Source organism: Oncorhynchus nerka, unplaced genomic scaffold (assembly GCF_034236695.1).
Source record: "Oncorhynchus nerka isolate Pitt River unplaced genomic scaffold, Oner_Uvic_2.0 unplaced_scaffold_32___fragment_2___debris, whole genome shotgun sequence".
Classification (NCBI taxonomy): Eukaryota; Metazoa; Chordata; class Actinopteri; order Salmoniformes; family Salmonidae; genus Oncorhynchus; species Oncorhynchus nerka.
Window position 1 is genome coordinate 94,271 of NW_027039948.1, and position 26,851 is coordinate 121,121.

A 26,851-nucleotide genomic window follows, 5' to 3' on the forward strand; every position below is an offset into this window, starting at 1 on the left:
TTACTTTATCCTATCCTAGGTATTCCTTAAAGAGGTGGGGTTTCAGGTGTCTCCGGAAGGTGGTGATTGACTCCGCTGTCCTGGCGTCGTGAGGGAGTTTGTTCCACCATTGGGGGGCCAGAGCAGCGAACAGTTTTGACTGGGCTGAGCGGGAACTGTACTTCCTCAGTGGTAGGGAGGCGAGCAGGCCAGAGGTGGATGAACGCAGTGCCCTTGTTTGGGTGTAGGGCCTGATCAGAGCCTGGAGGTACTGAGGTATGTTAAGAACATATTCTTATTTTCAATGACGGCCCAGTGGGTTAACTGCCTGTTCAGGGGCAGAACGACAGATTTGTACCTTGTCAGCTCGGGGATTTGAACTTGAAACCTTCCGGTTACTAGTCCAACGCTCTAACCATTTACATTTACATTTAAGTCATTTAGCAGACGCTCTTATCCAGAGCGACTTACAAATTGGTGCTTTCACCTTATGACATCCAGTGGAACAGCCACTTTACAATAGTGCATCTAAGTCTTTTAAGGGGGGAGGGGGAGAAGGATTACTTTATCCTATCCTAGGTATTCCTTAAAGAGGTGGGGTTTCAGGTGTCTCCGGAAGGTGGTGATTGACTCCGCTGTCCTGGCGTCGTGAGGGAGTTTGTTCCACCATTGGGGGGCCAGAGCAGCGAACAGTTTTGACTGGGCTGAGCGGGAACTGTACTTCCTCAGTGGTAGGGAGGCGAGCAGGCCAGAGGTGGATGAACGCAGTGCCCTTGTTTGGGTGTAGGGCCTGATCAGAGCCTGGAGGTAGTGAGGTGCCGTTCCCCTCACAGCTCCGTAGGCAAGCACCATGGTCTTGTAGCGGATGCGAGCTTCAACTGGAAGCCAGTGGAGAGAGCGGAGGAGCGGGGTGACGTGAGAGAACTTGGGAAGGTTGAACACCAGACGGGCTGCGGCCCACTAGGCTACCCTGCCGTGTGTGCGCGCGTGTGTGTGTGTGTGTGTGTGTGATGGGTGTATGAGTGTGTGTGTGTGTGTGTCTTTGTGTGTGTATGGGTGTGTTTGTGGTTGTGTTTGTGTGTATTGGTGTGTGACTATGTCTGTATGGGTGTCTGTATGGATGTGTGTCAGGGGAATTAGAGAAGCTGACAATAAGGTTGGATTAGACCCTGGCGCTCCGAGGGCAGCTGGTCTGGGGCGTTGCTTGCCCTTTGGATGCCAGGCAGGGTTAGGGGTTACTGTGTGTGTATGGTGTGTGTGTGTGTGGGGGGGGGGCATGGTGACCCATGATGTCATGGGGGCATTGAGCAAGGACATAGAACTGCCCCACATAAACAGACAGAACTCAGTCAGTCAGGCTGAACAATATTCACCTTTGTTTCCCAAGTGTTTTGGTTCAGTGAGGGAGAAAAGTAGAGGGTCTACAAGCACCTGTTGGTGAGAGGCCCCACTCTTAACATCTCCCTACCCCTCACTACCTCCCCCTCCCTCCCTCCCTCCCTCCTCTTTCCCGGCAGTCTCTCCTCAATCTCTTCACTCTCAACCTCACAATTTTTCTCTCTCCTCTTTCTCTCCCTGTCCACACTCTTCTCCTTCTCCACCTCTCACCCTTCCCTACTCTTTCTCTCCTCTCTCACCCTTCTCTACCTCTCTCTCTCTCAATTTCAATTCAATTTAAGAGCTTTATTGGCATGGGAAACATATGTTAACATTGGCAAAGCAAGTGAAGTAGATCATAAACAAAAGTGAAATAAACAATCAAAATTAACATTAAACATTACACTCACAAAAGTTTAAAAAGAATTGAAGACATTTCAAATCTCATATTATGTGCAAATAGTTTAAGTACAAAAGGGGAAAAAAATAAACATAAATATAGGTTGTATTTAAAATGGTGTTTGTTCTTCAATGCTGCCCTTTTCTTGTGGCAACAGGTCACAAATATTGCAGCTGTGATTGCACACTGTGGTATTTCACCCAGTAGATATGGGAGTTTTTTTTCTCTAATTCTTTGTGGGTCTGTGTAATCTGAGGGAAATATGTGTCTCTAATATGGTCATACATTTGGCAGGAGGTTAGGAAGTGTATCTCAGTTCCCACCTCATTTTGTTGGCAGTGAGCACATAGCCTGTCTTCTCTTGACAGCCAGATCTGCCTATGGCGGCCTTTCTCAATAGCAAGGCTATGCTCACTGAGTCTGTACATAGTCAAAGCTTTCCTTCATTTTGGGTCAGTCACTGTGGTCAGGTATTCTGCCACTGTGTATTCTCTGTTTATGGCAAAATATCATTCTAGTTTGCTCTGTTTTTTTGTTAATTCTTTCCAATGTGTCAAGTAATTGTCTTTTTGTTTTCTCATGATTTGGTTGGGTCTAATTCTCTCTCTCTCTCTCTCTCTTTCTCTCTCTCTCTCTCTCTCTCTCTCTCTCTCTCTCTCTCTCCTACTCTCTCTCTCCTACTCTCTCTCTCCTATTCTCTCTCTCTGGCTCATCATGGAGAATATAAGATAATCTTTAAGAATGCAGTTACTAATGATTTTTCCCTTAAGCTTGACACAGCTACTTTTGGTCTTGCATATTAAGGGGATTTTGAGATTACACATTCCTCAATAGCTGGAGCCCTCTTCTTCTCTCTCTGACAGATAGTCCTGCCAGTCCATCCAACACATCTACTGTGGCATGCCAGGCAGTCGCCAGCATGTTAATTAAATTAGACCCAACAGACCAATGCAAATCTGGGATCATTTAGTGTTGGGGCAGTCGGTTGAGCACAGTTAGCGACCATCATTTACCCGTCATGCATTATTAGCATTAGTGCTAACCCACCTTCACTGATTACCACAGACAGAAGAGACTCATAGAGGGAATCCTTTCCATCATGAACCACCTCTCTGTCTCCTACAGGACATAAATTGACTCTGGTATAAGGACAGGGAATTGCCCAGAACAGAGCATTCTGGAGACGAGTTGTCAAGGACCTATGCTCCCTAAAGAGTAGGTGTATTAAGAAAAGATAACAGTTTCAACATGCACGATTCCAAAAGAGCATAACTCCTTTTCAAAGAGCCAAGACCCAAACTGATACGTTTTATATCTAATTCCTGCCAAACTGTTTGAATTGAAATTGAACTGTTTCTCAGTTAGTAGTAGTCTGGACTAATCAATTCCACCTGGCCGACCAGCGAGTAGCAAAACGCTTGGCAGAGGAATCTTAGTGATGACTTCTTGGTAAAGTGAAAAGTCTGAAAGCCTGCTCCTTCCTCCAGGCCATAAACACCAGCACTCCACTACTCAACACACACTGTGTTTTGGGCTCTCTCTTTGTGTGTGTGTAACTGTGTTTGCATGTGTCTCTGGCTCTTATTTCTTGAGGATTTGAGGGCCACTGCAGAGCAAAGGAAGACGGATTTTCCACACACGGTTGTTTCCCAGCTGAAACAGTTTGGAACAGTTCGGACATGTTTCCCAGCTGAAACAGTTTGGAACAGTTCGGACATGTTTCCCAGCTGAAACAGTTTGGAACAGTTCGGACATGTTTCCCAGCTGAGACAGTTTGGAACAGTTCGGACATGTTTCCCAGCTGAAACAGTTTGGAACAGTTCGGACATGTTTCCAGCTGAAACAGTTTGGAACAGTTCGGACATGTTTCCCAGCTGAAACAGTTTGGAACAGTTCGGACATGTTTCCCAGCGGAAACAGTTTGGAACAGTTCGGACATGTTTCCCAGCTGAAATAGTTTGGAACAGTTCGGACATGTTTCCCAGCTGAAACAGTTTGGAACAGTTCGGACATGTTTCCCAGCTGAAACAGTTTGGAACAGTTCGGACATGTTTCCCAGCTGAGACAGTTTGGAACAGTTCGGACATGTTTCCCAGCTGAAACAGTTTGGAACAGTTCGGACATGTTTCCAGCTGAAACAGTTTGGAACAGTTCGGACATGTTTCCCAGTGGAAACAGTTTGGAACAGTTCGGACATGTTTCCCAGCTGAAACAGTTTGGAACAGTTCGGACATGTTTCCCAGCTGAAACAGTTTGGAACAGTTCGGACATGTTTCCCAGCTGAAACAGTTTGGAACAGTTCGGACATGTTTCCAGCTGAAACAGTTTGGAACAGTTCGGACATGTTTCCCAGCTGAAACAGTTTGGAACAGTTCGGACATGTTTCCCAGCGGAAACAGTTTGGAACAGTTCGGACATGTTTCCCAGCTGAAACAGTTTGGAACAGTTCGGACATGTTTCCAGCTGAAACAGTTTGGAACCGTTCGGACATGTTTCCAGCTGAAACAGTTTGGAACAGTTCGGACATGTTTCCCAGCGGAAACAGTTTGGAACAGTTCGGACATGTTTCCAGCTGAAACAGTTTGGAACAGTTCGGACATGTTTCCAGCTGAAACAGTTTGGAACAGTTCGGACATGTTTCCCAGCGGAAACAGTTTGGAACAATTCGGACATGTTTCCCAGCTGAAACAGTTTGGAACAGTTCGGACATGTTTCCCAGCGGAAACAGTTTGGAACAGTTCGGACATGTTTCCCAGCTGAAACAGTTTGGAACAGTTCGGACATGTTTCCAGCTGAAACAGTTTGGAACAGTTCGGACATGTTTCCCAGCGGAAACAGTTTGGAACAGTTCGGACATGTTTCCAGCTGAAACAGTTTGGAACAGTTCGGACATGTTTCCCAGCTGAAACAGTTTGGAACAGTTCGGACATGTTTCCCAGCGGAAACAGTTTGGAACAGTTCGGACATGTTTCCAGCTGAAACAGTTTGGAACAGTTTGGACATGTTTCCCAGCGGAAACAGTTTGGAACAGTTCGGACATGTTTCCCAGCGGAAACAGTTTGGAACAGTTCGGACATGTTTCCAGCTGAAACAGTTTGGAACAGTTCGGACATGTTTCCCAGCTGAAACAGTTTGGAACAGTTCGGACATGTTTCCCAGCGGAAACAGTTTGGAACAGTTCGGACATGTTTCCAGCTGAAACAGTTTGGAACAGTTCGGACATGTTTCCAGCTGAAACAGTTTGGAACAGTTTGGACATGTTTCCCAGCGGAAACAGTTTGGAACAGTTCGGACATGTTTCCCAGCGGAAACAGTTTGGAACAGTTCGGACATGTTTCCAGCTGAAACAGTTTGGAACAGTTCGGACATGTTTCCCAGCTGAAACAGTTTGGAACAGTTCGGACATGTTTCCCAGCGGAAACAGTTTGGAACAGTTCGGACATGTTTCCAGCTGAAACAGTTTGGAACAGTTTGGACATATATTATCATTAAATTTTTTAACATTTTTGTTTGTTGTCGGCTCTTCGGGGACACTTCGGGGTCTACGCCCTAGTAGGGATTCTTCAGCGAAGTGCCTGTTGTCATTCAATGAGAGACTGGAAAAATACTGCACCAAACACAAAATTGCATGAATAAGATCTCCTCTGCAAAAACTTCAAAATTAATGACAGATTTCTTGAAGTTGTCTTAGATTAATTCTGACTATTTTGAGGAAGCGTATAATGGACAAACAGTACTATTGCCATTTTTTTTTTCACTTTTCAAGCAAAGTTATTTTAAGGGAGTATGCGAGCACACTTGTTCGGTTTGCCTAGCCGAGCTCGGCTAGGAGCCAGCTGAAATGAGACATTAGCTTACGACGTTAGCTTACTGTATATGAGACAAGGTTCCAACAGCAGTTCCAACAGCTGGCAGTTTATGGGTAGCCAGATATCCCAGAGTTGTAAACAGGGCCAGGGAAATATACACTGTATCTGGGCTTTGGGTTTGAGAGCATAGCTTATCAGTGGAGGGTTAACACGGCCTGAGGATCACTGGAGCACTGGGGAGCAGCAATAGTCTGTGTACACGCCAATTTCTTTGTTCTTTTTGCACCGTTTATCTTATCAAGTTTGGGATGTGCATATCATTTTGTTTTCTCTATTGACACAGGGTCTGACCCTAGCTAGACCTCCTCCACTCTCTGCTCTTCTTCTGCCCACCCAGCTCTGGATGACTATTAGGTCACTGGTTGCTCAGCTAGTACTGGCAGAAGGGGAGCGTGTTCATACTCATACCAGCTAGCACCCAGCCCTGATCAGAGCATGAGATGAACACTGGGAAATGTAATAAATAAGAGCCAGAGAGAGCACAGGTGAGGAACACCGCCTCACAATTTGGAACATGGCAACGCAAAAAGGAAAACAATCCCTTGGGAAAATGCTTTTTAACACATACAAGTTCATATTTCTCTCAAAACACAGTCACACTTACACAAAGAGACATGCAAACCAGCCCTCAACACACAAATAAACACCCAAGCTAAAAACACACAAAACACATTTTGTTTAAACAAAAAGGTCAAGGCCTTGTGGAAATACAAATTGGGTCACCGAATCACAAAAAAAAAACACAGTTAGTTTAACTGGAACGCAGCTTTAAAAATCAACATAAACTGGGAACAAACCAACACAAACCTATTATATTCTGATGTATTTCAAGACAACCTGCAGGTGGTGGTGGACTTTGGTATTTTGATGATGCACTACTTGTGCTCCAGCTAAATACTACATGGTAACGTCTGTAAAAAAACAAAAAACATACAACAAAAGGAAAACTGACAATGGGCATAGCCCCAGTCCACAGAGGAATGGTAGGCAGTGCAGAAATGCATCATTGTTGCTGCTTTTCACACTAATAAACTCCTGGAAGTTGGCATCTCTCTTCGCAGTATTTTTCACACACATACACACACACACACGAGGTCTTCAGGGATTAATGTCAGAATAATACATGACCTAAATACATCTGGTTGGTTTCTCCTATTGAGAGTCAGCGTAGCCAGGGTATATATGCATCTTCTTATGAAAAATGACTGAACATCACCGTGTCAATCAGGCTCACTGTCACATGAACTGAAAAAAGCTATCCGTTCTTGTTGGAAAAAAACAAAAATGAACTGCTTGAGTTAGTTTACAAACAAACACTATGAAAAGGTATTTTGTCTTCCTATAAAAATCTAAATAAAACAGCCTATGTGTGTTCTGAGAACTGTAAAAACAATATATTTATATATTTTTGACACAATCCCTAAACCATTGTCACGATCGTCGTATGGAGTAGACCAAAGCGCAGCGTGGTTAGAATACGTTCTTCTTTATTAATGAAGAACACAAAGAACACTTAACCAAAACGACTGTGACCGCTATATAAACAATGTTCTAACGTATAACATAGACAATAACCCACAAAAACCCAGAGAAGATGGCTGCCTAAATATGGTTCCCAATCAGAGACAACGATAAACACCTGCCTCTAATTGAGAACCAATATAGGCAACCATAGACCTACATAAACACCTAGATGGTAACAACCCCATAAATCTACAAAACCCCTAGACAGTCCAAATATCCTAGATGAGACAAAAACACACATATCACCCATGTTACACCCTGACCTAACCAAAATAATAAAGAAAACAAAGAATACTAAGGTCAGGGCGTGACAACCATAAAGACTAAGTAATCTTGTCAGAGTTGACAGAGTCTAGTAGCTGGTGAAAGAGGGGGAGGTTTCTGACCATAAAATACAACATTCAATTTCAAGAAAAAATGCCTCAGACTCTCTCAGGTGTGAGCTTGCCCTGTCCTCATCCACCTCCTTCAAAGCCTCCTGTCCCAATATGAATGGCATCCTGGGGATTGACTACTTAGATAGCCTTCCTCTCTGTTTGGTGATGCATTGTATGTGAGCGCGACAGGGTGATAAAAACCACACAAGCATGGGTGGGATGGGGATTGAAAGGTTAGCAGGCGAGGGGGTGTCTTTCTATTCTCTCCCCTCCATTACTTGAGTACACATTCAGACACAATCCCTTGGCTCCATTGTGTGGGGATTACTACAGCTGAATGGAATGGCTGGGGGTTCAGCCTCAGCTAAAGGCCAGAGTCAGATCATATCTTGGCCTGGAATGACTTTAAATCCACTTTACATTTCATCAAGTCATCTTAACCAAGGTTCAGATGTATTCAAGATTCATCTAAACTTAACCCTGAAATATAAAATCTTTCAAAGGAGAGTTTGGTTAAAGGCTTGCTTTTGTCAATACATCATCGGTTCACAGTTGAAAGATCAAAGGTCTGGGTGCGAGTGGACACTTCTGACATGTACAGTTGAAGTCGGAAGTTTATATACATTTAGTTTGGAGTCATGAAAACTAGTTTTTCAACCACTCCACACATTTCTTGTTCACAAACAATAGTTTTGGCAAGTCGATTAGGACATCTACTTTGTGCACGACACAAGTTTTTTTTTCTCCCAACAATTGTTTATAGACAGATTATTTCACTTAAAATTCACTGTATCACAATTCCAGTGGGTCAGAAGTTTACATACACTAAGTTGACTGTGCCTTTAAACAGCTTGGAAAATTACATAAAATTATGTCATGGCTTTAGAAGCTTCTGATAGGCTAATTGACATAATTTAAGTCAATTGGAGGTGTACCTGTGGATGTATTTCAAGGCTTACCTTCAAACTCAGTGCCTCTTTGCTTGACATCATGGGAAAATCAAAAGAAATCAGCCAGAAATAAAATTGTAGACCTCCACAAGTCTGGTTCATCCTTGGTAGCAATTTCCAAACGCTTGAAGGTACCATGTCCAAGCAAGTATAAACACCATGGGACCACACAGCCGTCATACCGCTCAGGAAGGAGATGCGTTCTGTCTCTTAGAGATGAACGTACTTTGGTGCGAAAAGTGCAAATCAGCAAATGACCTTGTGAAGATGCTGGAGGAAACAGGTACAAAAGTATGTATATCCACAGTAAAACATGTCCTATATCGACATAACCTGAAAGGTCACTCAGCAAGGAAGAATCCACTGCTCCAAAACCACCATAAAAAAAGCCAGACTAGGGTTTGCAACTTACTAATAGGGACAAAGATCGTACTTTTTGGAGAAATGTCCTCTGGTCTGATGAAACAAAAACAGAACTGTTTGGCCATAATGACCATCGTTGTGTTTGGAGGAAAAGAGGGGTGGCTTGCAAGCCGATGAACTCCATCCCAACCGTGAAGCACGGGGGTGGCAGCATCATGTTGTGGGGGTGCTTTGCTGCAGGAGGGACTAGTGCACTTCACAAAATAGATGGAATCATGAGGGAGGAGAATTATGTGGATATATTGAAGCAACATCTCAAGACATCAGTCAGGAAGTTAAAGCTTGGTCGCAAATGGGTCTTCCAAATGGATAATGACCCCAAGCATACTTCCAAAGTTGTGGCAAAATGGCTTAAGGACAACAAAGGCAAGGTATTGGAGTGGCCATCACAAAGCCCTGATCTCACTCCCATAGAAGATTTGTGGGCAGAACTGAAAAAGCGTGTGCGAGCAAGGAGGCCTACAAACCAGTTACACCATCTCTGTCAGGAGGAATGGGCCAAAATTCACCCAACTTATTGTGGGAAGCTTGTGGAAGGCCACCTGAAACGTTTGAGCCAAGTTAACCCATTTTAAAGGCAACGCTACCAAATACTAATTGAGTGTATGTAAACTTCTGACCCACTGGGAATGTGATGAAAGAAATCAAATCTGAAATAAATCATTCTCTCTACTATTATTCTGACATTTCACATTCTTAAAATAAAGTGGTGATCCTAACTGACCTAAGACAGGGAATTATTACTAGGATTAAATGTCAGGAATTGTGAAAAACTGAGTTGAAATGTATTTGGCTGAGGTGTATGTAAACTTCCGACTTCAACTGTATCTGCTGCAATGCGGCTAGGGAGGAACAACTATATGGACATCTGTGACTGCAATGGAGATGTCCAGCAATCCATGCGTACGTAGAGTCCATAGAAGTCTGGCTGAGGTTAATGATGTGGTGCTGGCCTGGGCTTCTGTGCCCACCGGGTGCACCGGCTGGCCTAGCAAACAAGATCGTTTACCTCTCAACTACTCCACTGACCTTGGTGATAAAAACCCTGGCCCTTCATGAAGCCAGTTCAGACTGCATGGGAGACAATTCTTTAAGGGAGAGTAAGGAAATGATAGGGCATTGGGGGAGGGAGTAGGGGTCGAGGTGAGGGCACTGGTCAGGAGGGTGGCTTGTGGCCGGGGGGTAGGAGTTTGGTCTCTCATGCAGAAATGGGGGTGTGGGTGATTGAAAGACAAGTGTGTCCACATAGCATAGCAGGTATTCCACCAGAAAGCAGGATATTAATGTGTGGAGGAGGAATTGTGAGTGACTGATTAGGAAGCAGTTCTGGGGCCTTGACTCATAGCTAAGCTCAACTGAACAAAGCTCCTCTGCTTCACATCTGACTCTAAACAAGCGTGGAGCCTTAGGGACTACAGGTAAATACATCATAAGTCATAAAGTAGGTGTTTTAAAAATCCCTGCTTAGATATGTGGATGAAAAAAGGAAGACGTGATGTGAGGAGAATATATCTCATTTGTAGCAGTATGGCAGAAAGGTAAGTTGACATGCCACACGCAGCGTTGACGTGAAGAGGAGTGGTGTGCAGCAGGGATCGGTGTTAGGGCAATTCCAGTATGTGCTTTCCCTCTGGGAGAGAGACAGGTTGCAAGCGGAGGGAGACGTTTTGACAAGTTCCTGCTCTTTCTTTATCTGGGTTATGAAGATAAGGTGTTCACACAACACCAACGTCACAAACAGACAAGCAGCACACACACACACTAAGCAATGTTGTTTTTTCCAAACAAGTCCCAGGGAACAGAGGATGGAGACCCCTCGCTAATGATTAACATACTGCCAAAAACAAACAGACATTTACTACAGAAAACAGCCTGATTATTACCAGGAAATACCTGCAGATGGTAACCGAGCAAGCACACCAGCCATGGAGAATTCCTTAAATAAACAGCTTCCTGAACATATCTATTTTCAACTATTTAGAATTAAAAGTCCAGTTTGATAATGTCAGCATCGCTTGACCAAAAGGACAATCTTATGTAATCACTTTGTTCCCCTGAATATTGGCCCACTGCTCCTCTCTGTATATTCAGTCAGTCAATACTAGGTCATAGGCTACTAAGTGTGTCTACAACATACAGGTACAGTCAGGTAAGCTTTCCAAATTAGCCTACTATGAATTTGAGACAATAGGTACTTATGAAACACAGTTAGTGAACTGTTCCACTTCATTATGGACTAGTTGACTAATTGTGTTTCATACATACATATTGTCTCAATGACCTTGTCTCAGAGTGTTTCTACTCTGTTTCTATTCTATTCTCCTCCAGAGACAGATTTTGAAGACAGCCAATCAGTCAGCAGCGGGATGCCAGGTGGCTAGCGTGCCAGTCAGCCAGTCTCTGGTGGTATCTAGCTCCTGGGGCACAGCCTCTCCTCACACATGGAGCCTGTCTGGGCACGGCCAACCCATGACACACTGTACTGGGCTGGGCTCATACTGGGAACGACTCACTGAGAGGGTGGGGGGGCCTGAGAGAGCATGCAGCTGCAGCGGGTTGGTCTTTCACCCTGCTCTTACCACACAGCCATATGGGCTAGGGTAGTGTATGCCTAGGCTAGTGTATGCCTAGGCTAGTTTATGCCTAGGCTAGTGTATGCCTAGGCTTGTGTATGCCTAGGCTAGTGTATGCCTAGGCTAGTGTATGGCTAGGCTAGTGTATGGCTAGGCTAGTGTATGCCTAGGCTAGTGTATGGCTAGACTAGTGTATGCCTGGGCTAGTGTATGCTTAGGCTAGTGTATGTCTGGGCTAGTGTATGCCTGGGCTAGTGTATGCCTAGGCTAGTGTATGCCTGGGCTAGTGTATGCCTGGGCTAGTGTATGCCTGGGCTAGTATATGCATAGGCTAGTGTATGCCTGGGCTAGTATAGTGCTAGGCTAGTGTAGTGCTAGGCTAGTGTATGTCTAGGCTAGTGTATGGCTAGGCTAGTGTATGGCTAGGCTAGTGTATGCCTAGGCTAGTGTATGTCTAGGCTAGTGTATGCCTAGGCTAGTGTATGTCTAGGCTAGTGTATGGCTAGGCTAGTGTATGCCTAGGCTAGTGTATGTCTAGGCTAGTGTAGTGCTAGGCTAGTGTATGTCTAGGCTAGTGTATGGCTAGGCTAGGCTAGTGTATGGCTAGACTAGTGTATGGCTAGGCTAGTGTATGGCTAGGCTAGTGTATGCCTAGGCTAGTGTATGTCTAGGCTGGTGTATGGCTAGGCTAGTGTATGCCTAGGCTAGTGTATGGCTAGGCTAGTGTATGCCTAGGCTAGTGTATGTCTAGGCTAGTGTATGTCTAGGATAGTGTATGTCTAGGCTAGTGTATGCCTAGGCTAGTGTATGGCTAGGCTAGTGTATGGCTAGGCTAGTGTATGCCTAGGCTAGTGTATGGCTAGGCTAGTGTATGCCTAGGCTAGTGTATGCCTAGGCTAGTGTATGGCTAGGCTAGTGTGTGCCTAGGCTAGTGTGTGCCTAGGCTAGTGTATGTCTAGGCTAGTGTATGTGCGTGTGTTTATTGTATTATTTGTCATTTTTTTATTTAAACATTATTTAACTAGGTAAGTCAGTTAAGAACAAATTCATATTTACAATGACGGCCGACACCGACCAAACCCAGACGACTCTGGGCCAATTGTGTGCCGCCCTATGGGACTCCCAATCATGGCCGGTTGTGATACAGCCTGGATTCAAACCAGGGTGTCTGTAGTGATGCCTCAAGCACTAAGATGCAGCGCCTTAGACCACTGCACCACTCGGGAGTGGGTGTGGGTGGGGCTGGGGGGGTGAAACAGATGCAGCTTTGGGAAAACAACCACAACATCTCAAGCTGAACCTCATACAGAGATTAGTATCGTTCATAGACGCAAAGCACACACAAGCACAAACTGTAAATACACACCTACCCTACCTTATCAAACCCCAGATACATACACATCTACCCTACCTTATCAAACCCCAGATACATACACATCTACCCTACCTTATCAAACCCCAGATCAATACACATCTACCCTACCTTATCAAACCCCAGATCAATAATACACATCTACCCTACCTTATCAAACCCCAGATACATACACATCTACCCTACCTTATCGAACCCAAGATCAATACACACCTACCCTAGCTTATCAAACCCCAGATCAATACACATCTACCCTACCTTATCAAACCCCAGATACATACACATCTACCCTACCTTATCAAACCCCAGATAAATACACATCTACCCAACCTTATCAAACCCCAGATACCTACACATCTACCCTACCTTATCAAACCCCAGATACATACACATCTACCCTACCTTATCAAACCCCAGATACATACACATCTACCCTACCTTATCGAACCCAAGATCAATACACACCTACCCTAGCTTATCAAACCCCAGATCAATACACATCTACCCTACCTTATCAAACCCCAGATACATACACATCTACCCTACCTTATCAAACCCCAGATAAATACACATCTACCCAACCTTATCAAACCCCAGATACCTACACATCTACCCTACCTTATCAAACCCCAGATACATACACATCTACCCTACCTTATCAAACCCCAGATACATACACATCTACCCTACCTTATCAAACCCCAGATACATACACATCTACCCTACCTTATCAAACCCCAGATTGTGAGATTATAAAGGGGATGGAAACAGAGCAGGGCAGGAACAGTCCTGTATTTTTATGATTTTGTTAATTTCTCCAGTGAAGTGATGTTGATCCTCTCCCTCTCTCCCACCTGGCGAGATATGACCTGAACCACTCCATGGGAATGTTCCAAATGGCACCCTGTTCCCTATTGTCCCTGTCCAAAGTAGTGCACTATATAGAGAAAAGGGTGCATCTTGGATGCAGTCCTGGGTTGGTTCTGCCACAGCAGCAGTTCAGGCAGTTCAGGCCGGGCATGAACAGGCTCAGGCATGTGGGAAGCAGTGCGTGGCATCTCAAAGGCAGCAGTAGCACTCACTCAACTGTTAAATGGATACTATTTATACTTATGTAATGCGTTGGATGTTGGGTATATACAGACATATATCCTTGTTTAATTTCATAATCAGAAATAATTACGCTTTCTTTTTTACAAAGTAACATAAAATCAATGCCTCTCTATGTCACTAGTTTTTGTTTACTTTCTTAAAGCCACAATTTAAAACATGTTCATTTAAACAGTACTGCTAATTAAAATGACTGTCGATCAAAACCCTCTTCCATGTGAATTATATTACACACATACTATCAATCAGGCTTCAGATTAAATTTAAAAGCAATCAGCGACGGGAGGGTTTTAACAAATCAATGGTAATCTAATGAAGCAATAAGGCCCGAGAGGGTGTGGTATATGGCCAATATACCACGGCTATGGGCTGTTCTATAGATGCTATATAACTGTTCTTATGCACGGCGCAACGTTGTAGTTGCAATGTAACCTACATCTGTTATTAAACTTAAGTGATGATGCCTCCCTGTCTTTGTCTATTGGTGCCATTCCAAAATGTCAGCAAAATGTCTAGTAAAAACTTACTTCCATTACCATTACTCAGCAAAATGTCTAGTAAAAACTTACTTCCATTACCATTACTCAGCAAAATGTCTAGTAAAAACTTACTTCCATTACCATTACTCAGCAAAATGTCTAGTAAAAACTTACTTCCATTACCATTACTCAGCAAAATGTCTAGTAAAAACTTACTTCCATTACCATTACTCAGCAAAATGTCTAGTAAAAACTTACTTCCATTACCATTACTCAGCAAAATGTCTAGTAAAAAAATCTAAAATAAACATTAGTGCATTTATATGCACACTAATAATTCGATATTAAACTGATTATGGCAGTAGGCTGAGTATGACCTTAGTGATTTAAATGCCTTACTCTGCTGATCTTAAATCGGCGTAAGGTAAAAAAATCTAAGTCAGCATACGCTGATTAAAACACCTGGTTTTCTGAGCAATTTTTCAAATTGTTAAGACATGTAAACACCTTCATAGGCGTTCCAGCTGTGTATTTGATCTACGCATGTGCTAGCACTAGCCGAGCGAGCCTCCCTCTTTAGCAGGAGTGAAGTGAGTTCGGAACAACTGTATTCATGTGTCATAGAAGTAGTTTTCACATACAAACTCTATATGTCCGAACACAGAATCCCTTCCCAAATACCCTTCCCAAAAATAGCATGTTCGCTGTGGTACAACATTTATTGTGATTGGCGATTTTCTGCATTTATCAGACTGCCATCAGGTAGCCTGATTTCTGATGTGTCCGTGTGTCTTGCAAAGCACGTAAACATTTTAATCAAACTATTATATTAATCTGACTATACACAATAATCACATTATTGAGTGCATGTAACCGTACTCCTTGTCAAGCCGAAGTCTGATATATAGTCCCATCAGTAGTTTTAAGAAGCACTTTGAAACTCCTTGACGTTTGTGTGTATACGTCTATTGAGAGGACAAGTTATTATTCTTTCATTAGCATTCTAGATGGTTTGTGTTTCTGGTAAGTAACAAACAGCCAGACCATAATAAGCCTGCAGCGAGAGAGGCAATGAGCAGCTACTGAAAACAGACTTACTCTAGCCTCTATCACATGGACAAGATGACAGAGCCACTTATCATTACATCATTTATCAAATCTGACCCCCTACACTAGGGCTGAGTCCCAAATGGCACTGTTTTCCCTTCATAGTGCTCTACTTTTGACCAGAGCCCTATGGGTCCGTAGCCAGGAGTTAAGAGGCTCGGTGGAGTTGACAACCACCACTTAAATCATCAAACATACTCTTGCATCGGCTCGCTTCTCCAACCCTCCTCTACATTCCTATTCCAGGTCTTCTTCAGAACTACAGCTGTTTAGTTAAACAGATGATACAGCTTAAGCCTCTTTAGTGTGTTTCCTTTTTACTGTTTCATGGCCTCGCTTATCTGGTTCTCTTACTATGGAATAGAAGAGAGGATCTACTTGCCATATGCCACTGAGTATGACCCATAAATCCATTAGAAAACTACTAGGATAAGATCCTTCTTCTCCTTCAGGCTTTAAAGCAAAAACAGGGCAAGAGACCGTTGGTCAGTTATTGTACGTTCATACTCATTGCTGCCAAGTTAACCCCTCCTTAAGTCTAAAAAACACCTGTTGGTCTGGTGGTTAAACATTTAAATTACTTGTTGTTTTGACTTGAGAGCACAAAGGAATATGTTTTAATGGCTGTTAAAGTAATCAACAAAAAGAGAAACCCTGATAGCATTTACCTGTTAAAAGCTCTTTTGGCTGCAGATAATTCACACATTACATTTAAAATCGACTACTACATGAATAATAATAACATGATTACTGCACCTGTACATAGCCCACCTATAATTTAGCCCAAACAACTACCTCTTTCCCAACTGTATTTAATTAATTTATTTATTTTGCTCCTTTGCACCCCATTATTTTTATTTCTACTTTGCACATTCTTCCATTGCAAAACTACCATTCCAGTGTTTTACTTGCTATATTGTATTTACTTTGCCACCATGGCCTTTTTTGCCTTTACCTCCCTTCTCACCTAATTTGCTCACATTGTATATAGACTTGTTTATACTGTATTATTGACTGTATGTTTGTTTTACTCCATGTGTAACTCTGTGTCGTTGTATCTGTCGAACTGCTTTGCTTTATCTTGGCCAGGTCGCAATTGTAAATGAGAAATTGTTCTCAACTTGCCTACCTGGTTAAATAAAGGTGAAATAAAAAAAATAAAAAATAAAAATAAGACTGTATGGCGATGTCTAAAACAGAAACCAAATCTGACTGTGGAATTATTAAATGGTATGATTCAGATATTACACCAGTATAACTAAGTGTAGAGGCTCTTGCACCACAAGGCACCTGATTAGTCAGTGAAAAATAATGTCTGATAAAAATGTGCCTAGCTAGCATGCCATCATCTTTTTGTGTGTAAATACTATTTTGAGAGAGTGAGAGAGAGAGATGGAGAGTAAGGGGGAGAGAGAGAGAGAGTGGGAGACGGAGAGTAACACAGAGAGAGAGAGAGAGAGTGGGAGAGAGAGGTGGAGAGTAAGGGGGAGAGAGAGAGAGAGTGAGAGACGGAGAGTAACAGAGAGAGAGAGAGAGAGAGAGAGAGAGAGAGAGAGAGAGAGAGAGAGAGAGAGAGAGAAAGAGAGTGGGAGAAAGAGATGGAGAGTAAGGGGAGAGAGAGAGAGAGAGAGAGAGAGAGAGAGAGAGAGAGAGCGAGATGGAGAGTAAGGGAGTGATGGAGAGTAAGTGAGAGAGAGAGAGAGAGAGAGAGAGAGAGAGAGAGAGAGAGAGAGAGAGAGAGAGAGAGAGAGAGAGAGAGAGAGGGATGGAGAGTAAGGGAGAGATTGAGAGTAAGGGAGAAAGGGAGAGAGAGAGAGAGAGAGAGAGAGAGAGAGAGAGAGAGAGCTTTCACTAGCATGGTATAGTATCATCTTCCTCCCAGCAGCTGCTGAGTTCCTGTTATTTTACCACAGATTCATCACGGATCGCTGAGAGTCAGAAATGCATTCCATGATTCAATTTCCCCCCTCTGCATTCTTAACTAAAGCCCCCCTCCCCTCCCCTCCCATCTCTCTGTATCTCTACTGTAGCTACATAATCATTAAAAACTATTAACATCCTCATTCTCAGGGAGTGAGTGGACCTGAGTTATGTATGTTGTAGTGACGTTTTCGGCTCTATTGTATGTCTATGTGGTAAAGTCAGATCTGGGTTCCAATACTATTTGAAATCTTTAAGATACATTAAGCGTTTGTCTTAACAATGAACCCAGGTCTTGTAATAATGAAGTCAGGGCATGGCGGTGCTCTGCTCAGTGCTGCTACAGATATTGACAGGACTATTGACCTCTAGAAGGGCCGTCACCGTCGGTTCAATTCATGTCCCTATTGATCAGATTATTTAACCGATTGATCCCATCAATGCTGATGGATGGATAGAGAAGAGAAGACAAAGAAGAGGAGAAGAGAGGCATGAAGCCAAGTGAAGACCTCCGGAGCAGAGATAAACATACAGCAACAGGAAGGGTCTGGTAGAAGGAGACAGTGGACTCCATCCCGTAATGATTCATCATCGATACAGTCTTGAATTTATTGAATTACCATGTCTCAGTAACTCTCCTTAATCCATGCTTAATTCAAGTCAACTACATACAGTAGTTGCTGCAGGAGAAAATTCTTAAATCCTGAAAATAACCTAATGACCATAATACCCTTGAACAGTACTCTAACTACAATTACATTACAGTGGAAAACATATTTACGAAATATGATGAAGCATATTTGTACTGATTCTATAACACATAACTTTCATAGTGCATTATTATTCAGTTCTTACCCCGTTGTAGCAGCGTTTCTCCTCGGAGCCGGTGAAGTGGTATGGCTGCTTGGTGTGGCACTTCTGGATGAAATCCTTGAAGAAGTTGTTGACGTCTGCCAGTGAGATGACGCAGACGGCTGAGCTGGCCGTGGGTTCCGGGGAGTCTGGCTTGGATCGGGCGAAGGCAGCAAACAGCACGTCCTCCCTTTCCTTCAGCCCCATCTCCTGCCTCAGCTCGCTGCCCGCCTCGGCCACATGGGCTGCCTGGAGGACATTAAACACCTCGACGCTGGCCAAGCGCCGCCGCCGCCGCCTCTCCGTCAGGATGCACTCAAAGGGCATCTCCACATAACGCCGCAGCTCCGGGTCGGTGCCGCACATGCGGACGATGCGGGTGTGGTAGACCTGCGAGCTGTGGCCCTCACGCTGCACGGTGAGGAAGTAGGCGTGGCTACCGCTCTGGAAGGAGTAGACGTAACGCAGGTGGTGGTCGCCGCGGAGGCCCGGGGCCAGGTCCATGTAGGACTGGTCGGAGAAGAAACGGAAGCCATCTTGGGTTTCTTTCATCTGACGCACTGAGATGGTGTGGTGCTGTGGCTGCTGGGCCTGGGGGTCGGAGGTCATGCGGGACAGACTTCCAGTTCCAGTGATCTCCGAGTTCCCCACGAAGAACCGTACCACACCTCCGCTCACCATGTTGAGCACACGGGAACCCAGGGGGCTGGTAACACAGTCGGGACAGCCCTGCTGTCCTCCATCATCTGTCTTGGGTGAATACATACAGTTCACCTCCTTGTAAACATTTCCTCTCTCCACCAGCAAGTGGCGACGGCAGACACCGGCGTCCGCGGAGCTGCAGCTGAACAGCTCATCGTCATAGTAACGCTCCACCAGCAGGGCCATGTTATTGTTGTCCAACACAGCGTTGGGCTTGCCAGCAGCTCCATCCTGGCTACTTGGGCCACATTGCCTTTCGACACCAGCATCTGACACTGGCCCGGTCCAGTACTCCGACAGCTTGGTCAGGTTCTCTGACAGCGCATAGATCCTGTTCACAGCACCAACGTAAACCGTCCCCTCGAAGGTGACCAGGTTCTGTATAGCGGAGTCGGCCTCGAAGATGGGCAGGTTGTAGGTCACAGAGAGGTTGAGCTTGGAGTTCTCGGCCGGTTCATCACATTGACCTCTCACCTTCGAGGAGCACAGAGCCCAGAGGATGATCACGATGTCCAACAAGCAGATATTCTTCATCCTGTTCCAAAATAAGCCACAGAAAGAGAGAAGTTACATTACACTGTGTGTTTTAGTCAATTAGCAGACAGGCTTATCCAGAGCCACTTATTATCTCATTCAACTAAGGTTAGGAAAGTAAAAAAATGAGGGGTGACTTATTCGGGACATTCATAACAATAACACAAAGAAAACACCATCAAACATAATAATGTTGGCGTCTAGACTTCCCTCACGTGTTCAGACAGAGCGGTGTGGAGAAAAAGGAGCATTCTCTTGATAAAAATAGGGATTAGAAAAACAAGAGGGATCACTATTGCTTTGTCAGGCTCATAAATGGGACTGTGTCAGGGTCTAAAGCCGTGGTCTACTCACTCCACCACAGCACCACGACAGTGAAATCACTGTTACTAAATGCTGATATGACTTGGGAGCGTTATGGAGCCCCACTTCAATATCAAACACATCAGCACTTCTACTATGACTCTCTATTATTGTGAACAAGCCAGTCAGTGAAACTCATGTTGACCGACGGACAGTAACGTTTTATTGCAGTAGTGTTCTGCAGTGCTGACCGAGCAACACTCAGTACCACTTTGGTGGTTCCAAATTCCAGATCTCTGGTTCCATTCCGGCCACAGTGCGACCCAATGGGGTGAATCACCGAGGATACAGCAACCCTCTCTGGTCTGTAGGGCGATGCAACCAACCAACCACACAGCTAAGTTTAGAAAATTTCCCCAAAGGAGTGGTAGCTAGAACCCCAATTAAAACAAGTCAGGTGGACTATGAGTGGGGCACTGTACAAAATGATAAATAGTTGGAATGCAGGCCACTTAAATGGCAATCCACTGGGGAATGCTTTTAAGGTCTGTCAGAGAGAGAGAGAGAGAGAGAGAGAGAGAGAGAGAGAGAGAGGAGAGACAGATTTCAGACCCTAGTTAATCAGAGACAAAGAGAGAGAGAGAGAGAGAGAGAGAGAGAGAGGGGGGGGGTAGGTAGGTAGGTAGGTAGGTAGGTAGGTAGGTAAGGTAGGTAGGTAGGTAGGTTAGATAGATAGATAGATAGATAGATAGATAGATAGATAGATAGATAGATAGATAGATAGATGAGAAAGAGAGAGATTTCAGACCCTAGTTAATCAGAATATTTGCATGTAGGGATTCGCCTGTTTGGTCCATATCAGCACATTTTGTACAAGTGGTGAGAAGACAACAAAAATAGCAGGAGAGGTCAGCAAGGAGAGAACCCCCTTAGCATAATTTCCTAATATTCTGAGTGGAGTATATTTCTTCATTTAACAATACATTGTTGTTGTTTCTCTATTATAGGCCAGTTTTGTACTTGATATTTCCAGACAATTCATAAATCTCACTATCATATTTATATGGATGATTCCACAGCAGCCAATAGATATGTAGCCACTATAGGCTATGAAAACTATGTTTATATCAATATAATGTTACATAGCCTTTCTTGATTACTGCACACACGTGATTGATTAACCCCCTGGAACCTAAGGGTTTTCTCAATGAGTTGTACCTCCCTAAAACATTACATCGTTGTAAGAATGTAATAACATTATTGACCATCAGTCCAGAGTTCTGATTCTCTATTTTAGGACACTTGGGGTCATCACAGACAAATATATACAATTCTAGTGATGGAGAGGAAATGGGGGCCCCTCATGCAAAACTATTTTCAACGATGGATGGGAGTAAAAGTGGCATGTGCACATACTAGAGGAATGACTAGTTTGTTTTTTTACTAACAATTATGAGTAAGCGTGAAGAACGAAAACACATTTCATTGACTCCATATGATTGTACCAATTATTGGTCCCCGTGTGGCTCAGTTGGTAGAGAATGGCGATTCCCACGGGAGACCAGTACAAAAAGTATGAAAATGTATGTCGCTCTAGATAAGAGCCTTTTTGTTGTATGTACCACGCACCTGCTCCCGTGTCCCGTCCCGATACAATTAATTTCTTATAGGAGGTGTTATTGCAAGTAACAAGTAAATACAGATTTGATGAACATAATCTTAGAGGATATATCGTTATTTAAATAGAGGGAAATGATTCATGAGAGAAACTGTTGAGAGAAATCCGCGGAACATTCTGTGAGGCTATTCTGGAGATGTTGGTTAGTGAAAGCTTATCATTGCAAAACGTAGGCTATTAGGACAATACTATAATTTAATCAACAAATTAAAGTATTCAGCATTGGCTAGCTTTCTGATACGCATCTGAGCAAAAGCGTATTGACGAGCGTTTCGTGGATGCCTCATTTTAATAGGCTAATTAAAAGTAAAGCAAACTTAAATAGCATTATTAAACCAAGTATACATTCAAAATTTGTCAAAAATAGAACGTACCTGTCAGTTATGTTTGGGTTTCTTCTTTCAAATCATAGTAGGCTACACAACTCAGGATTCCTCACAAGAGACTGTGCGCTTTGACTTTTTGACGGCCGAATAACAAATTGCTATGCAAAAGATGCGTTTGACTTTGAATACTCTGCCCTTTTCTCTTTATTTTCACAAAGAATACAAACGTTTGTCCTTTACTCAGACACAAGAAGACCGTTTCTCAATCCGTTTTACAAGATGCGGACCTGTGTGACTCAGGAGTGTGAGGTGTAGATCACGCACATTGGCATTCAAACCCCCTCCGTTTTTTTGTCTGCTCTCGTAGCGCTCCTCCTCTATAAACGACTCTGCTGCGAAAGGTGGTGAGGCGCGGGAGTTCACACAGGTGAATTTCATAGGGTTTCATCGATGGTACCCGTACATTTGACTGTTTAGTCTTTAGCTTGGTCCCCACAGTGTATGTTAATAATTACGTTATGTCATAACAAGTCAATAAAATAGCCTATATACTGTGTGTACAAAAAAATTAATAAAGCCTTCCTAATATTGAGTTGCACCCCCCCCCTGCCCTCAGAACATCCTCAATTCGTCTGGGAATGGCCTCCACAAGGTGTAGAAAGCATTCCACAGGGATGCTGGCCCATGTTGACTCCAATGCTTCCCACAGTTGTGTCAAGTTGTCTGGATGTCATTTGGGTGGTGGACCATTCTTGATACACATGAATCTGTTGAGCATGAAAAACCCAGCAGTTCTTGACACAAACCGGGGTGCCCGTCAACTACTACCAGTCTATGTCATGGAAAGAGTAGGTGTCCTTAATGTTTTGTACACTCAGTGTAAATCGCTGTTGAAGCAACTGTTGAAGACTAGAAAAACTATTTAACATTCCACCTGAATTTCCACTCCCTAAGAAAGACCACTGACTCAGTCTGCTTGTCAAGTTAAAACGGCTTGCTCAGCCGTAAATAAAGAGATACATTTTGAACACTAACCCAACTGAGTGTGTCACCTATGAATCACAGTGGGCAGCACAACAATCCCTTTGTCCTACTTCCTGAAACCAGGCAATTGGAATGAAAGGGAGTTGTAAAATCAAGATAACAGTGTGTAGAGTTTAAAATCAAATGAAAAGGCATACTGGTGTTAGCTGTAATAAGTAGGTAGGATCCTATTCACTTTCCACAGTGACTGTGAGGTTATTTTGACTTCAAAAGGAGATGCTGAAGTGGAACAAGTGACAACAGAAATAGAGAATAACAGTAGTGCCCTTCAGATGACTTCATTCGAGTGACTGGTAAACTGGTGAATGTAACATGTAAATCAGGTGCCATGTGCTTGGGTGATGTGCACACTTATCACAGTTAACCTGCTATGGTCTTCAACCCACATGGCAGTAGTTGTAGTCTATTATTTTAGAGTGTTCTGTACCTACATCATCATGCTGATGTCTCTGGGAATCAAAGCTCTACTCTTCTTCCTTCAACAAAAGTTACATAGTGTAGTGTATCATACTACTCCTCTTCTGTTTTATAGTGCATTTCTCATGTCTGTTTGCTATGTGTTATAGTACCACAAGTTATGTACTCTGACAGAAGTGTGTGTGTGTGTGTGTGTGTGTGTGTGTGTGTGTGTGTGTGTGTGTGTGTGTGTGTGTGTGTGTGTGTGTGTGTGTGTGTGTGTGTGTGTGTGTGTGTGTGTGTGTGTGTGTGTGTGTGTGTGTGTGTGTGTGTGTGTGTGTGTGTGTGTGTGTGTGTCTGAAGGGTGGAGGTGAAGGCCCGTGGCTCCTGTGTTGACGGTGGATTCCATTCAACCTGGAGCACTTCCCCTGAACAGCAGCTGAGGAGGAAAAGGTCAGTTCGGTGGTGGTTGGGGTGGTCAACCTCACATCTTCACACTGCAATTACTGTGTGGTTGGTATGTGGAACCTGTATGACACACGGTACAAGAATGACACACACTACCACTACTGCACTGTAAAAAAAAGTTTACAAATATGTTGATTCAAAACACATTTGTAAGGCAACCAGCTGCAATGGGATTGTGAGTTTTCTCAACAACATTGTCACACACATTTTTTGTTGTGTGTCTCCTCATCAATTTTTTTGTTGAGAAAATCAAGCCTATTGCAGCAAGTTGCCTAACAATTGTGCTTTGAATCAACATCTTTAAACATTTTTTTACTGTGTATACCACAGGTCTGATTAACAAATATATTTGTGACAACATGTTGTTTCGGTGTGCAAGGTGTCCAACTCGCTGTTGGCTGGGCTCCCTGCCTGTGCCATTAAACCCCTACAACTCATCCAGAACGCCGCAGCCCGTCTGGTGTTCAACCTTCCCAAGTTCTCTCACGTCACCCCGCTCCTCCGCTCTCTCCACTGGCTTCCAGTTGCACTGTAAAAATCCGCTACAAGACCATGGTGCTTGCAAAACGGAGCTGTGAGGGGAACGGCACCTCAGTACCTCCAGGCTCTGATCAGGCCCTACACCCAAACAAGGGCACTGCGTTCATCCACCTCTGGCCTGCTCGCCTCCCTACCACTGAGGAAGTACAGTTGCGCAGCCCAGTCAAAACTGTTCGCTGCTCTGGCCCCCAATGGTGGAACAAACTCCCTCACGACGCCAGGACAGCGGAGTCAATCACCACCTTCCGGAGACACCTGAAACCCCACCTCTTTCAGGAATACCTAGGATAGGATAAAGTAATCCTTCTCACCCCCCTTAAAAGATTTAGATGCACTATTGTAAAGTGGCTGTTCCACTGGATGTCTTAAGGTGAACGCACCAATTTGTAAGTCGCTCTGGATAAGAGCGTCTGCTAAATGACTTAAATGTAAATGTAAATGTAATGCAAGAACTCATAGGCCAGTATGTGTAGCCAGGAGCCGATTTCCACAGATTTTATGGGTAGCCTATGGCATGAACATTCTATGGTCAATTAATATAATCTCTCCCTAATGTAGCCCTGACTAATGTAGGAATGGCTGTTCCATTAAACAATAAGGCACGAGGGGTGTGGTATATGGCCAATATACCATGGCTAAGGGCTGTTCCATAGATGTTATATAACTGTTGTTGCCATCTACTGGTAGAGAGTATGAACAACAAGGTTCTGTCCCCTCCTGTATAATGACCCTGAGCTCTAGGGCAGGGGTACTCACTCAACTCTTACCCTACGAGGTCTGGAGCCTGATGGTCTTCTGTTCTACCTGATAGTTAATTGCAGACACCTGGTGTCCCAGGTCTAAATCACTCCCTGATTAGAGGGGAACAATTAAAATTGCAGAGAGAGAGAGAGAGACACTTAATTGACTTAACTTAATCCACTTGGTCCCCTTGGGTGCATAGGGTGTCCTCCATGGCTCTCCACCTCACTGTTTCCTTTTGCAAGAGGTTTAGCCTGTTGCTAAGAGATCCCCACTGTCAAGATGGAGAGAGTGGAACAGAGCAGTAATAATCCTAATATCCTCAATCTTAATTTAGCGGTCACAACATCATCCATCAGCAGTAACTAAGTGCAGTCAGAATATTTATCACCTGGTGGGTCACTAGAAACCAGGGTTAACTGCTGACCAGGGAGATCCCATGATCCATCCTGCTACTGTAAACCCTGATTGATGCTTGAGCCATTAATGGCCCAGCCGCGGCCTGGCTGATGGGGTGTGTTTGTGTATATGTGTGTGTGTGTGTTTGTGTGTGTGTGTGTGTGTGTGTGTGTGTGTGTGTTTGTGTGTTGTGTTTGTGTGTGTGTGTGTGTGTGAGAGAGAGAGAGAGAGAGAGAGAGAGAGAGAGAAAGAGAGAGGGAGAGTGTGCATGTGCATGTGCACGTGGACGTGGAGTGTGTGTGTGTGTGTGTGTGTGTGTGTGTGTGTGTGTGTGTGTGTGTGTGTGTGTGTGTGTGTGTGAGAGAGAGAGAGAGTGTGCATGTGCACGTGGAGTGTGTGTGTGAGTCCCTTGAGTTGCTCACTAAAACAGACAAACAGTAGTTTAGTGGTCCCCTCTCAGTCAATAACTCAACCACATATCCTCAATGACTTGGATGAAGATGGAGGGCAGGAGTGATCTAGAGTCATGTTCAATAGCAAATCATAAGTCATAAAACCACAATGTTTGTATGTTTAAAAACATGAGAGACAAGACCTTAGCCTATCACAAAATGGAGGCCAGAGGAAGAGTACATTGTTTCAAGATGAGTGGTCTGGTGAATGTACTCGTCTCAGAGACAGTCTGTTTGTAGCGTCACAAGCGTGGTCGGAGTAAAAGAGGAAATCAAAAGATCCCAATCTGGGAGTTGTTAGGAGAGATAACTGCAGCTGTGAAAAGAAACAAAAATTACTGTCACTCAATAAGATCTTGCCCAGCAAACTGGAAACATTCCCAGAACATTAGCTAAGATTCCCATTTAGCTCTAGTTAGGGTTTTTATCTAACGTTAGGATGATAACATATTATACCTTTATTTTTTTTATATATTTTTTTTATATATATATTTTTATTTATTCTTGGAATGTTCTTCTGACATTCAACCACCACAGAACATTCCCCAAAAGTTCCCAGAACATTTCTTAGGTTGCGGTAAATGTTCCCATGTCACAAAAACTCCAGTCGTGCTGATGATTACACAATGTTTGTATAAAACATTCTCCTGATGTTGCAAGAACGTTCCCAGAACACATTTGGTTTGTTCTTTAAAGGTTCCCAGAATGAAGGTTCCCTAGGAGGGGTGCGTCACTTGAGTGGGCTGAGTCACTGATGTGATCTTCCTGTCCGGGTTGGCGCTCCCCCCTTGGGTTGTGCCGTGGCGGAGATCTTCGTGGGCTACACTCGGCCTTGTCTCAGGATGGTAAGTTGGTGGTTGAAGATATCTCTCTCTCTCTCTCTCTCTCTCTCTCTCTCTTTTGGAGGAGGACCTGAGCCCTAGGACCATGCTGCTGCTCCAGTTTCAACTGTTCTG

The 26,851-nt window shown here is 43.9% G+C and overlaps 1 protein-coding gene across 1 annotated transcript in view; it reads right to left on the bottom strand.

Moving 5' to 3' along the window:
- The window catches only part of LOC135568804 (hepatocyte growth factor receptor-like), a 47,975-nt gene extending 25,767 nt beyond the window's left edge, over positions 1-22,208 (bottom strand). The window contains exons 1-2 of the mRNA XM_065015573.1: positions 21,904-22,208; positions 18,316-19,549 (exon numbers count right to left, since the gene is read on the bottom strand). Of these exons, the coding sequence (XP_064871645.1) occupies positions 18,316-19,548 (1,233 nt within the window). The 5' untranslated portion in view covers position 19,549; positions 21,904-22,208. The remainder of the gene's footprint in view (positions 1-18,315; positions 19,550-21,903) is intronic.
- Positions 22,209-26,851: the final 4,643 nt, after the last annotated feature.